The sequence below is a fragment of the Callorhinus ursinus genome, unplaced genomic scaffold (genome assembly GCF_003265705.2).
Source record: "Callorhinus ursinus isolate GAN/ISIS: 27379988/994484 unplaced genomic scaffold, GSC_fseal_2.0 scaffold18, whole genome shotgun sequence".
Classification (NCBI taxonomy): Eukaryota; Metazoa; Chordata; class Mammalia; order Carnivora; family Otariidae; genus Callorhinus; species Callorhinus ursinus.
Window position 1 is genome coordinate 13,575,554 of NW_027397080.1, and position 15,175 is coordinate 13,590,728.

The 15,175-nt window shown below is 40.1% G+C and overlaps 1 protein-coding gene across 12 annotated transcripts in view; it reads left to right on the plus strand.

Annotated features, from left to right (window-relative positions):
* Window positions 1-15,175, plus strand: part of PUM1 (pumilio RNA binding family member 1) — a 138,338-nt gene that overhangs the window by 82,468 nt on the left and 40,695 nt on the right. For 7 of the 12 annotated variants that reach the window (XM_073903044.1, XM_073903046.1, XM_073903050.1 and 4 more), the window contains 3 exons: window positions 7,468-7,561; window positions 8,759-8,875; window positions 13,076-13,227. In XM_073903044.1, the coding sequence (XP_073759145.1) occupies window positions 7,468-7,561; window positions 8,759-8,875; window positions 13,076-13,227 (363 nt within the window). The remainder of the gene's footprint in view (window positions 1-7,467; window positions 7,562-8,758; window positions 8,876-13,075; window positions 13,228-15,175) is intronic. The other 5 variants (XM_025856986.2, XM_025856990.2, XM_025856995.2 and 2 more) reach the window with 3 other exon arrangements.

The window sequence follows — 15,175 nt, forward strand, 5'->3', positions numbered from 1 at the left end:
CTTGATCTCCATGAGTTGTATTATCTGTCTCCTTTGAACTCTAGTGCTTTGTGCTTCCCTTAAGAGAAGGAGTCACCATGTTCTGCCTTGTGTATAATTTCTTGTTTAAGAGTCCTTGCTAGATTATAAGCTCCTTGAGGGTAAGCCCTGGGTCTTGTTCTTCTGTGTCTTCTGTTTTTGCTTTAGCAGACCAAATTTTCAGGAAGCTTTTTCCATATTCCTATTACAGTATCTCAGAATATCCCCCATTATTAAATACACTTCCCCAAACTGAAATTTGGAACTAGCCTTCTAAGAGGTCTGGAGGCCACTCTTTGAGGCCTAGCTTGTATTCTACTATGTAAGTCCTTTAGATCTAGCCCACTAAGCTTGTGCTCATGTTTGTAACTAGACCTGCACAATATCCAGGAAATTACCTCCTTTTTAGGGTCACAGCCCTCTGATAAAAAAAAAAACAACTACATAATTCGTTCGAAATCCAATTTTGTTGGTAATTTCAGGGAGATCACAGATTTGTGGACCGTGGATTATAACTTTGTGTTTGCATTTTTTGTTCTCACCTGTAGCTTGGCATATCTTCATGAATGAACTATGGTTCCCCCTCCCATAGCTCGTGGTTTAGGTATTGTGACTCATTTGGTCATTTCAGTAGTGCAAGGACGTCCTTGGAGACAAGTCTAGGACATGCCCATGTCCTAGAACCTTAGACAAGGGAGAGCATACTCTATTCTGGGGAAGGAAGGATTTTTGGAAGAGGTAGATCTTGAGCTGTGCCTTGTAAGACTTGTTTATATCAGGAAAAGAGTGAAAATTCCACTGGAGGAAATAGTAAAACTTAAAGGCTTACTATGAGAACTTAAGAGGTGCACATTCGGTAGATAACATAGTAGTCATCCTAGGTGGTGGGTGAGGTTGGGAAACAACGACCTCTGAGGTAGCACAGGGAGGGTTGTGGATCTTGGCAACTTTGTCATGCTACCTGATAGTGACAAGACAGTTCTAAGAAGGGATGACTTAATTACCATGGTTTGGTTTTTTGTGCTGTTAGTTCAGTAGCAACTGTAGACATTACTTACCCATATTAATCAGTTAATTATTGATGAATATGTCCTTCTAGGAAGCTGGTTCTGCCGGTAGTGAACAGAGCTGGTGCTTATAGTAAGGCCGTCGGACATGGAATTGAATGGGATAGTTGAGGAACCAAGTGCTGAATTGGTTGGTCAGGAATGCTCTCAGGCCAGGGGAGGGCTTGATGGGGACCAAGGTTGTATACACCTTCCTTGAAAGACAGATGCAGTGTATATTGCTGCAGTTAAGAGAATAAAGTTGTGGAGATAGAAATGAGCATGGTGTGGTCATCGACTGACAACAGTAGAAGGCACACTTAGAGTGAAATGCAGCTTGGTGCGTTGGGCTATTGAGTCCAGGTCCCAGAGGCTTGAGACCCAGACATTATTAATGACTGTGAGAATTAAACCACAGATCTAGTGTAGTGCGTGTTTTTCTATACATTTCTGCTTTTTTATATTGGCTTTCTTAAATGGGCATCAAAGGCTATCCTTCTCTCTCTCTCTCTCTCTCTTTAAAAGTTTTGAGTTACTTGCTATAGTTAATGAGGTAGCTTTATTTGTGATTTCATGATGGTATCTGGTTTGGAAATTGACAAAATAAATAATTCCTTCTTGTGTCCTATTTCCTTTTTATCAGGATTTTGATTTGGTTTCATAAAACTGTTAGTATCAACTTCTATTGAGATACATAGTATAGAGCAGCCTGCAAATACAGGAAAGGTAATTTTCATTTAGTTCATTACAAACTTAATGGTACTTAGGGATACTTTGGGTTTTGGATAGTTAAGTTACTTGTCTAGTTAATGTTTATCATAAATTTAACCTAAGATTTATTTAAAGCAAGAATTCCTTTTTTTGTGCCATGAACCCCTTAGCAGTTTGATGAGATCTATGGGCTGAATTTTGTGAATGATGTATAGTATAAGTAGTTTACAAAAGAACCAGTTATACAGAAATAGTTACAGAAATATTTAACAAATTGAATATGTATCTGCTTTATCAAACAATGCATGCAGCAGAAGTAGGCGTACCTAGTGATCATGATGAGGATAAACATGGCTTTGGGATGTCTAATAGTTGTAAAGGAACATGAAAATGTATCTGACTTTTTGAGAGGGGCTGGGAGGAGCAGAGGAAGAGGGAGAGAGAGAATCTTAAGCAGGCTCCACATCCAGCACTGCAGCCAGATGCAGGGCTGGTCTCACAACTCTGAGATCACGACCTGAACCGAAATCAAGAGTTGGACGCTTAACCAACTGAGCCACCCAGGCCCCATATGTGACTTCTGTTGGTGATTAAGTCACACGTGTATAGCTAAGGTTAATGTGGCGTGTTGCCTACAATCATAATTGAAGGCACGCTAAATTTCATGAAAATAAGGATACTTTTACCTGTCCCAAGTATGAAGATCTGGGGTTTAAGTACCCCTAATTTAGGGCGCTTTGAAATGTCCATTGATACCTCTGGAGTATTCTTCTTTCCCTCACTTTCCCTTCATTGTCTTCTTAATTCTGGACAGTGAACAGTGAGCATTAGAAACAGTGAACAGTTCATGATAATGTGAACCATTTTGTTTTATGGTACATGAGCAATCTTTATTTTAATGAAGAGCCATACAATTATTTATATTTCCCTAAATATATTTTATAAAGTTACTGCTAGATTTCATTATATTACAATTATATGTAGCAGAAATCAAAGCCAGGATTACATCTTTATAGATTAATCAGATTAATTGTTGATGCTCTTTATTTAGAATTCAGTTAATCTAAAAATAGCCTAATGTAGCATGTTGTACAAAATTGCATACTGATATACTAAAATTCTCACTTGTTAAGCATGAATTTTAGCAAAGAAACATGTTAAGCATGAATTTTAGCAAAGAAACAATACTCCAAAAATCATAATTGAAGTACAGATTCATTCCCTCACAGCTCTAGACAGATGGGAGAGGAAGTGGCACACAATGCTTTTAAAAGTGTGGTAATGATTAGATGTCATTCTTCTGAAGCCAAGTTTGTGCAGTTTTAATACTCTTGGCTTTCCTTTTAATTGACAAGTGAGAGGAAGATTATTTTATCAGTGTCGTGTATAGGCACTGTTAAAATGCTGACTTTCGCTAGCGGTTGGGTCACTTGAAGCTTACCTTTATTGTTCTTTGACTTTGCTGAAATTTTATGATTTTCCTCAAAAGATACTTATTTACTTGGTAGAAGGACATTGTCGTTGTTCTAATAACCTGGTCGAAAATGGGCTTTGATCTGGAAGCTTCAGACAGTAGCAGACTTTCACATATTTCATGTACTAAAGACTGGTTACCATGATAAACTTTTTTTAAAAAAAGATTATAGTCCCACCATAGATGTAATAATACCTTCAGTGTTTTGAAGATCTTTTCTCTGTGAACCCTTACAGCATCCCCATGGGATAGGGCAGGTACTACATTTTTACAGATAAGAAAATTAAGACCTCATGAAGCTAAGAAAGTTATTGAAGGTCATATACTCCAAGCTGTGGGAACGTCTGTGTTCTGGTGTCTAGCTCTGGACTCTGTCCTTGGGACCTAGTACTAGAAACACAAAGCCTTTTGATAATGTGGGGATGTCTCACCTGCAAATTCAGTTGCATTCGTGGTTTTCTCTTCATGGATTATATGGTCAAGGATATTCTTCCACAACAAAACAAAAAAGGTTTTTCTTCCTTCCCTATTACCTTTGTGCTCTGTTGACAGCAGTTGGTACTCATGAACTCACTGGGATTTTTAACATTAACATTCACTGCAAGGAGTTTTGCCCTCTGCTTTGCTCATCCTGAGCTGCCTTGTTGGGGGAGGAGCTGTAAGAGGTGACTCACAGGAGGGCGGTATCTGTATGGGGGTACTCCCCCCATTCATCAGAAAGAACACACATAGGGCGCCTGGGTGGCTCAGTTGGTTAAGCGACTGCCTTCGGCTCAGGTCATGATCCTGGACTCCCGGGATCGAGTCCTGCATCGGACTCCCTGCTCAGCAGGAGTCTGCTTCTCCCTCTGACCCAACCCCCTCTCATGCTGTCTCTCTCTCTCATTCTCTCTCTCAAATAAATAAATAAAATCTTAAAAAAAAAAAAAAAGAAAGAACACATAAAGGACTGTTCCTAGCATGTGTTTTACGTGTGTGAATTTTACGTGTGTTAATTTTAATACTTCCAGCAACCTTATGTGTTAGACATGTCTTAATTGTCCCTAGTCGAGAGAGGAGGAGCGTGAGTCACAGAGGTTATCTTTGCCCCATGTCACGGAGTCTGCGTTGGAGCTAAGATATGAATCCAGGCTTTCTGGCCCCAGAGTCTGTGCTCTTATCCCCTGTCCACTGTGTATATAGCCTTAAAAATTGGTCAGAAGCCATGGCTGGTGGGACATTTTATTTTGGTGGGGGAGGGGGATAGTCTGTCACATACATCAGCTCCATATTTAGGTATAATTCCACATTCTGAAAATTCAGCAACTGTTTTTATGCCAACAAGTATTATTGATAACAACATAATAACACTGGTAGCTGTCTTTATCACTTAGCACTATACTGGGTGTTTTTGCAGGCTGTCTTTTGTAAAGTCATGTAGTGACAGAGAAGGGAGTCAAATCAGCTTGCTTGTGTAGTTCCCAGATTATGCCTTCAGTGTTTCTTATTAGGAACCTTGATGAGCTTGAAATAGTTGATATATTTTCCCTTGCATTCAGTCTCTTGAACAACTTAAGAATTCAACCCAAGTGCATTGTAATCAGTAGTGGCACATTTATCATTATACCACCCTTAAAACCAGTGTTCTCTCCAAATCTCACAGTATTGTTTCTCAGTTACCTTTGGCTTGCTTTAGAAAATGATGAAAATGTTAACAGAGCTCAGTGCTTTGCCCAGCAGATGGCATTTGTATGAGTTTTTCAGGATCCTTTGGAATCCATTACTTGCCGATTACCCAATTTTGTTTTGAATACCCTGTATTTCCAGTTAATATTGGACCATTTACATAAAGAGAATGTGCCAGAATTGCTGTAATCTATGCTATAATCAAATCTGCTTGCTGTAGATGATAATTTACTTTTGTTAATTGTTTACTGCAAAATGCACTCAAGAAAACAGCCCCTTCTCTATTCACCATAATCACTGCAGTATCAATCAACTCTCAAACACAGAATGTGTGGGAGCTCTCGTAGGACCTGTGTGTTTTTAGTTAAAAGTAATAGTTTCTACTTCTCAAAGTGTGGTTGGTGAAGTGGTGCTAAGAACCACAAACTAATGTTGTGCAGAATGGTTGGCATTAACACACACTGGATATATATGGGTGTAGTACACATATATTTAAGGAGTTATATGCCATGTTAAAAATCTGTGAAGTGGGGCTAAGTCGGATGGCATGACAGTGAGTACTGTTTTTGGTTAATAAGATCACTTCAAGAGTTCTATTCTGAACACACCATCTTTATTTCCCTGGTTCCATGTCATGGCGCCTCGCTAATGCTCAAAAAATGTTGAATGAATTATTTTGTTTGTAGCAGGGCAAAGAAGTGTGGAGGGAAGAGGCTAGCATGAGCAGTGTCTGAGATGTAAAATATTTCAAAAGGTTTGAGGCTAGGAAAATTCCAGAGACCCACTGAAGACACAGTAGATACCTAGTGAAACTATGAGGTATTTTTACAACGTTGGAAAAAACAGAACTTTCCACTATTTTAATGTAATGTTTTCTCCCTCCTGGCTGCCCCTCTTGGGTGAGCTGCTTCCTGTTGGTAGGAATACTGTGGGACACTGTCCTTTAGGTAAGACAGACACGTGAAAAACAACTTGGAAAAATCACAAGATCACAGTTACCCAATAGTACTGATTGGCTCCCTTCCTGGAGCAAAAAGTTGTTTTGATAGGTTTGTCTATAAGTCCCAGTATTGCTTTTGAAGACTTGATATTTAATCATTGCCCATAAAGGAGTGCTTGTCTTTTTACCAGCATCATAATGAAGTTTCTTTTTTCTGTGACCTTTGAAAATAAAACTCTAAAAGTATTTTTGAAATCTGTACAGGGTTACTTTGATTTCCTTTCATACTATAAAGGCAAAGGCTAATTTTACTCTGGTTTTTAGAAAGATGAATATTTACAAAGAGAGGTAACAGGTGACGTTAGTTAGTATGTTCGAAATATTCACCTTTTTTCTTTTTATTTAAAATCTGCTTACTTGTATAAAGTCTCTCCACCACCTAAGATAGCATTACAAGTCCAGCTCTGACGATAATTAAGCTCAACTGGTGGGATGACATTATGTCTTAATGTCTAAAACAGGTCTCTTTATGAGGAAATCTATTATTTAAGATCCGTGGTGTCTTATATATCCTCCAGTGATGGCAGCTGAGCTATTGAAAACTGTAGAAAGAGCAGGTAGGGAGGCTGAGGGTACTTTCTAGGGCGGTGCCTTCAGTAAGCGCTCTGTCTGACCTTAGCAAATGAAGACGTTTTCAGTATGACTCCCTGGAAGGTGGCATGTCAAGGCAATCGAGGACCCCCTTTCTTTGCACCAGTACTATTCATGCTGTAGTGTGTCCCCATCTTAGGCAGTGTTGCATCCCTAGTCCCTTGCACAGTGCCTAGCAGGTATTACTGGTTTCATAATATTTGTAGGATGAATGAGTGGATGATTGACCTGGTATTAAGATAGAATTTTGGCATATTCTTAGTGTTAGGACCTTTGCATTCCTATCCTTGTCTTGTGAATTCAGAAGTGTGCTAGGTCTGAGCTCAAAATCCAGGTTTTTTTAGTAGCAGCTGTATTTCTGTTGTTTGATTTCCTACACATAAAGAATAGGTATCCTAGGAAACCGGAGGGCTCCCAAAAGTTGGCAGCTGTCTAATTTATTCATTATGATAAGCCACTAGTTGAGGAAGGTATCCAATATCATTTCCCTGGAAGAGGCAGCCAGAGGACGAAATGAACACTTTTCATTTTCCTTTCCAAAGTGTTTGTGGGGTTATCGAAAGAGCTGAAGAGAGGTAACAGCACTAGGGGCAATGTGGTGTAGGTCATTTTGTAGTAGATTTAATTTTGAGTGTGCTTTGGATCAGGCAGGACCCTCAGACCTGTTGACGGCTGTTAGAGCATTTGTATGATTGCTTGTGGTTCAGGGGACATCAGGCTAACCTGTGAGGGTAGTAGGCAGCACGTGGGGACCGGGTGCACCAACTTGAGGTAAAGAAGGAGAGGGAAAACCTTACTGTGAAGTTTCACAGTACCATCAAAATGGAGTAGAGCAGGAGAACATTTTTGTTTAAAAATGTCATTCCTGAACAAGGGTTTGTAGAAATTTCTGTTCAGAGAGGTTTTAAAATTATTTCACGAGACAGTTTCTCTAACCTCATCACGTCTTTTTCCTACTTCAGCTGTTCCAAAGGCCTAGCGCCCTTGCTGTCCAGCAGTTGACAGCTGCCCAGCAGCAGCAGTACGCCCTGGCAGCGGCTCATCAGCCTCACATCGGTAAGTGCGTGAGTGTGCGCCGCGTGCCCCGCGGGGTCGCCGTGGCCACCGCGCTGAGCGCGCCAGCTGCCACGAAACCCGGTAGTGCAGAGTGGTTATAATCAAGTCCAGGCAGATCCCTCAGAGTAGATGGCCTCTTCCTCTTGTCCCACTATCTTTTGCCACATTCTTTATTTTTGGCAACCTTCTAGACTTCAGTTCATAAGATTTCTTAGTGTCCAGGTATTGGTCTGCCTCTGCTGTTGTAGGATTTAAAGTAACTACGGTAGGGACTAGCATCAACTCTGTTGGTAAGGTTGGATGAAATCGATGGCATAAGATTAGTTTTGCTCTTGTTAGGGTTGCCTCGACTGTGAATGTGTCAACTTCTCATCTTACTAAGTAGCAGGTAGTATGTGTAAGTCCATTTTCCAGGCTGCATATATTGAGGATCTAAAAAAGTATTCTCATTCAATTACTGGTTTTTAAAGTAGCTTTGCCCTTTTCCTGTAGCACGTGTTAATATTTTTGTGTACATATTTTGTCTTATTGCCTAGACCTTCCCCCCTGGACCTTTTTAAGGTCTCTTTGAAACAAAGTGCTGTGTGTGTAAACAAGTATGTGTAGAATTTTTTTTTTTTTTGATGTGTCAAAATGATATGGGTCAATAGAAAGGAGATCGCTAATCATAGATTGTGGTATACTGTGGAAGAAAAGACTTGCTTCCAACCTAAATGTATTAAGGTTAGGCATAATGGCTTTTGCCTAGGTCTGGTTTAATTTATAATTGAAGATGCTAGTGTTTATAAATACCTATACATTTTCTTTGAGAAAAACTGGAAAATTGTTTTAAATGGAGATAAATTCTTCCTTCCATCCCATTACAAAGTCTTTTAAGTTGCTTTATTTTAGCCTGCCATAATTTTAATAGTCCTTGAGAAATTGTGCTGAATTTAAAACTGCCTCACGGTTTAAATTGTTAGCAAAGATAAACAAAAAACAAAACAAAAAGCAAAAGAAATGACAAAAAGAAAGACAACAGATAAATGTCACCCTGATCTTTTAGTATAGGGATTATTTTATCTTTTTAAAAGTCCTCTTTCCTCTCAACCTATCCTGTCTTGTCTTTTTTCTTTTTTTCCTCACCTGCAGAGAGTAGCCAATTGTGTAGGTATTTGGTAGGGCTGCAGTTCTAGTTGGGTTTGTTTTTACTGACAGGTGTGTTTTCAGCAGGTTTAGCGCCCGCTGCGTTTGTCCCCAATCCATACATCATCAGCGCTGCTCCCCCGGGGACGGACCCCTACACAGCTGGACTGGCTGCAGCGGCGACACTAGGTGAGGTGTTCTTCTGCATGCGGGACTTTATCCCCTGCTAAAAAGTCGTGGGGGCTGGCATGCATTCTTTGTACTCTGTCCTGAATCCAGGTCTCCAGTGGAGATTTTTCTCCTGGTTTCCAGTGCCCTCTCCCTGCCAGCTGGATAGCTCTCCTTAGCTGTAACCTCAGACTCGAACATATCCAAAGACAAATTCATGAGCTGCGTCCTGTATGGGTATTTGTGATCCATGAAACCACCAAGTTGCTCGTAGATAGTTGGGGAATTTATCCCCTTTCCTAGGTCTTCCTACTACCTGTAGTCTGCCACAGTGCAGGTCCTTATACTCTTTACCTAGGCTTTGGCACCTATTCTCACTTATGTATTCCTCATTTCCTTACCCTTCCCCTCCAGTGTTCTCGAAAGCTGTTTTAAACATGGATCTTACCTTTTCGCCTTTCTGCTTTAAACCATCACTAGTTTCTTTTCTTTCTCTTTTTCTCCCCCCCTCCTCATGCTGTATTATCTTTAATAAACCCGCAGCACCAGTGTCATCTGCCATTTGGTGTTTTCTCAGAGAAGAAGCCCGTCACCAATTTCTGTCTTATCCACCCAAACATAGCACACTGCAGTTATCAAACATGGCTGATTATTCCATCCTAATTGGGTGGTGGTGTGCTGTTCCTTGGATCACTATTTTTAAAGAGCTGCCATGGCATACTGAGGATTAGTGAGGATTGGGACCCACTCTGATCTCTCGATGACTTGTATATAGATGTCTTTACATGTATACCACTTTCTCCCCCTCCAGATTGGCTGTCACTGGCTCACACCATACATTCTAGCAGTGCTAAACTGATTTTAGCTTGCTGCAGGCACCACACTGGCTTAGGCCTCTTTGTCTTTGGACACAGTGTTCTCTTTAGTCCTCTGTAGTAAACTCTTTCCATTCTTTTCCTGGGGATCTCCTTAGCTGGCATTGTCACCACCTAGAAACCCTTCCTTTGTTGACTCCCCTGTTCTTTCTCTGTTACTTACTTTTACTTTGTATTTATTTGCTTGTGGATGTATACATGAGTGGTTTGTTTCCCCTTGAGATTGAACTTTTTCAAAAGCAGGCCTTTCTGTTACTTGACCCGGGAGCACAGTTGCTGGCACCATAATGGACTCACACATGTATGATAGATTGAATTCAACGTTAGGACAAAGTCAGCGTCTTCCAAAGTAAAAATTCTCTGGGAACAGATCCCTCCAAGTCATGTTAATCATAATTAAATATTATTATTGTAAGATTTTACTTACTATTATATAGCATGTGATTTGCCATTGTGAACTCAGATGCAGTATAGAATTTCTTACTATTTTCTTTAGCATTGTTCACATTTTGGCATGCGTTATGATGGGAGGGTATGTAGTATATAGTTCCTCTGTCCCCCTTGCCTTTGAGGGAAATAGAAAGCTCTTCCTAGCAGAATGATCTTTGCTAACCATCTTTAGTATTGATTCAGCCCTTATTAACTATTTGCCAAGCACTGTGCTGAGTGCTTTTCTTTCATGAGTTGTTGGATGATTTTTTTTTAAAGTTTTATTTATTTATTTAATTTCAGAGAGAGAGAGAGAGAGTGAAAGTGCATGTGTGTGAGCGGGGGTAGCAGCGGGGGGGGGGGCGGAGAATCTCAAGCGGGCTTCACGCTGAGAATGGAGTCCGATGTAGGGCTCGATCCCATGACCCTGAGATCACAACCTGAGCTGAAACCAGGAGTCGGATGCTTAACCGAAAGAGCCATCTAGGTGCTCTGGATGTTGATTTTACAGAATTTGGAACTCAGAGAGCTGTCTTTTTTGAGGTGACACTACTTAAATATTACAGAGTTGGGGTTTGAACCAGGTTTATCTCAGAGTCCATGCATGCACTTCCCTATAGTGTACAATGCTCACACTATCTTGAATTATCTTTTCAATGCTGACTTACTCAATGTTATTTAAAACAAAGAACTGTCTTAGGGACAACACACTTGTCCTCACTGAAATCATAGTTTGGTGATGAGAGTGTTGCTCTTTGTACCTACCCATCAGCTGAGCCAGACTGAAAAAGACTTCAGGGCTTTCACACAGAACCAGAAATGTTAACCACCCAAACTATGAAACTGCATATGCTTGTGGAGTGTGCATCACACAGGAATTGGAGCAGGCATCCTGATGAGCGAAGCTCCATTGATGATGCATCCCCGGGGGGTATTTTCCTAACTGCAGTCAGAGGCCATGTGACCAGGGAGAGTAGTAGAAATGCTAGTTGAGAAAATTGAAGAGGATTTTATAAATATTTATGGTAACAGCAGTCTGTGCACAGCTGAAGGTTTTAATGTTGACATGTGGCAGAGCCTTGAGATTGTCATTGCAGGTTACAATCCAGCCTTTCCCCATCGATGTGGCAACATCCTCACCCTTATCATACCCATTCGCAGGTGAGGACATTAGGGCATAGGTTAAGTCTCTATTGTGTTGTTGTCTCTTCCATTCTCTTCTGTAAATGCCCAAGACCACCCCACTTTGTAAACACTAGTCAAGTGGTTTTGGGGGCTCCCTACTCTCTAACTTGGAGCTATGGTTCTTAGACCCTTCAGGTTCTGAGGAGTTAAAAGGTTTTTACCCCTTTGCTTATTATAAAAAAAAAAATAGCTCCTACTGTAACCTGGGTTCTCTAAGCAGCATGTTTATTTTACATCCAGATGTAGTATTTCACAGTGGGTAACCTTATAAACAGAGCTGCTTGATCTTGGCTAATAGGCCCACAGGGGCAGAAAATACCAAATCAGAAATGTCAGAGCAGTATTGGGCAGTGATGTAATTTGACTTATTTGTATCTTGGAAGCTTAAAACAGGGAAACAAAACATATGTTCCAATTAATTTTGACTTAATGAAATCTGTGTTTCTTTCTTTTTAAAGATTTTATTTATTTGACAGAGAGCATAAGCAGGGGGAGTAGTGGCAGGCAGAGGGAGAAGCAGGTTCCCCGTTGAGCAAGGAGCCTGATGCAGGGCTCGATCCCAGGACCTTGGGATCATGACCTGAGCTGAAAGCAGATGCTTAACTGACTGAACCACCCAGGCGCCCCGAAATCTATGTTTCTGCAGGATTAGCTACCATGTCAGAATAGACACATTTGAAATAGCTCTTTGGAACTCTATCTATATTCAGTCAAGTTGCAGATATTTTAAACTCTGTGTTTTAAGAAACTTCTGATTGGGAGATGTGTTTCAGCAGATATGAGGAGCTTGTCTTGGCAAAATGAAGCCTTGGTGTTTCTTGCTGCCATCTTCAGAGAATTCTGTGGTGTAGGTTTCTGCCACACCCAGGCTGCTGTCTGCATGGCTGTGTTACCTCTGTGTTGCATACTGTGTATGGTAGATACTGTAGCGAGAGCCTGTTGCCAAGGGTGAACAGATCGAGATTGAAGCAGAGCGCTTGGTTTTGTTTAGGATACTCAGCAGGTCTGTAAGGTTTTGTTTGTTTGTTTTCAACATTGACTTAAATTGAAAATTTCATATATCAGTGTCTGAATGTAGTTGTGTTGAATGACTTCCAACACAGAAATAGGAGAACCAAGCCTCTTAGAAATTGAGCAGTGGAGGTTCAGTGGAGTGTCTGGGTTATGTTGTTGAAGACTGATGGATTTTCCTGCCTCAGGAGTTAATGAAGCACCAGGGCCCCTGTCCCTGTCAGTCGTCTCAGGTGCCATCCTTACCATTGAGAGCAGGGCACAGCTTAATCTTTTATTCTCTTCCTTCACTTGATGCACACAGACTCGCCATTTATTTCCCTTCAGACAACAAACTGTGTTTCTGTCTGTCCCATGTCCTTTCTTTCTTAGGGGAAGCACAGGCCTTTTGCCTTCTTCCTGACCAAGGCCAATTCTTCTGTTCTTAAACCCATCCCTTCCATCTTTGATCAGTTATTCTCCCTTTTGTGATATCTTTGGTGTTTTGTCCTTCACTAGCTTCTTCACCTAGGCCTGGAGTAAATTAGTGACTTCAGAAGACTTTCATAAAAATATAAAAATATGTTCTATTTTTCAAAAACAGAATTCACGATCAGTTAGAATGAATCAATATATCCTTACTATTTTACTGTAGGATCTGCTGAGTCCAATGTAGCCTTTGGAAACCCTGAGATGATTCTGACTAGTCTAAACTTGTCTTCTTTTCTCTTGCTATTTTTAGGCCCGGCTGTGGTCCCTCACCAGTATTATGGAGTCACTCCCTGGGGAGTCTACCCTGCCAGTCTTTTCCAGCAGCAAGCGGCTGCCGCCGCGGCAGCAACTAATTCTGCGAATCAGCAGACTACCCCACAGGCTCAGCAAGGGCAGCAGCAGGTAAATGTAAACAGAATTTACCCCCTCTAAGTGTGAATTTTAGTAATCGTGTATCATTAAAAGGTAATGCTGCTCCTGATAGAGAAATGGTGTGGATCGGTGAGTTTCCTCTGTGTGTTACCTGAGTTCAGGCTGAGACTCAACGGGGCTTACCGAATGCCTTTTATGATCAGGTTCTTGGTTTGCATACCTAGGTAAGATCATGAGATTGTGTAGGGGCAAAGCACATAGAGGATCATCCACTTAAGGGTACATGGTTAGCACGTGGCAAACGAGTACTCATACTGCTAATAAGAGCTACTTTTCTGCCATAACTACGGAATGCCGTCCAAACACTCTGCCTCTCCCGCAGGCAGCTTGCCACGGACGGGGAGGCTCGTTCTCCAGACTGCTTATTGACAACATCAGCTGAACTGGATATAAATCTTTAAGCCTATTATGTCTGTTTTAACTTAGAGTAAATAAGAGCTTTTTAATGAGTTGGGAAAGAATAATGAACTACAAAACTAAGTATGCCCTTTTATTTTGAATAGGCCATTTTCTCCTTCTTACTAGAAAAATACCTGTTTATTGCTGAAAATTGTGGTGAATTGGAAAACTCAAAGGAAAGAAATCCTCATGTCAGGATAAAACAAAATTAATGGGTGGTATTTGTCATTCTAGCTTTATTATTCAGTTTCTGATAAAATCGGGGTTATGCTGTCCGCATGGTTTTGAGTTTCTACAGTTTTTACAGTTTTCCATGTTGTTTAGTGCTTTTTAGAAATAGTAGCTATCTTTAAATCTGTCAGAGTATCCCATATTTTATTGTCACCAGCTTACTATTATTTGATATTTAATTTAGCAATATTTTGATGTTATAAATGACTGATAGCCTTTGCATAAATGTATGATTATTTCCATGGAATAAATTCCTAGAAGTGGCGTTTTTTTCAGGCAAATAAAATGAACATTTAGGCTTTGGTACACATTGTCAAATTAAAGAGGCAAGACACCATGCTCGTCTATGTACTTGTGACATGATGCAAACAAGAACACTTTGGTTTTTACTAGTCCCACTAAGAGAGTGTATGTTTAATTTTTTAGATTCTGCAAAATTATAGAAAAAACACAGGTCTTGAAATTCTAGCCAATTTATTCTTGGTCAGTAATTTTGTAGTAGGATAAATTTTTGGAAGCTAATGCATGATTTTCTTTGCAGTAGATACAACTCTTGTCCCAGGTATGTAAGGGAATTCAGCAGATAATTGTTGACATAATGGGTGATCCTTGTGAATATATTTAATACCTTACTCTTTGTGATAGTCAGTATTTAGTTGTGTGATGATCTTTGTGTTTAAATGGCTGCCCAGTGTGGATTTGGTAGACAGAGTAATTGCTGTGTTTTTAAAGTTAGTTCTGCTAGAGTGCACAAGAAAAATAGTAAATACTTCTTGTTTAAAGCTAAGTGCTCTACCTATAATTTCTTTTATATTTTCTAATTCTGATAAATTATATGACTTACCTTCATAAGATTTGAGGAAGTGGAATTTGTGTGCCCAGGGTCACACAGATACTAAATTGTTAAGATTTGAACACAAATCTATCATTTCACAACTTGTGTTATTTTCTGACCATATTGTGATGTTTGGAGTTACAGAAAACTGGAGATTTGGTCTTTGTTCTATTACTTACTGGTTTTGCACCTAGGGGTGTGTTGCATGAATATAGAGAACTTCTGAATATAGAGAAGGTATATCCTTAGCTGTAAAATGGGCACTGTAATCCTTTGCATTTCAGGGTTTTCTGTCATCCACTGTTACAGAGCCCACTCAGAAAAGGTTACTGGCATTTCTTTTTAATAAGCAGCCATATTTTAGTTCCAGTGTTGTTTTTGTCAGTTTTTGGTTTCAGTTGTTTTAGGAAAATACGATTTTCTTGGTGAACTCCTTTGTCATAGTCATTGAAA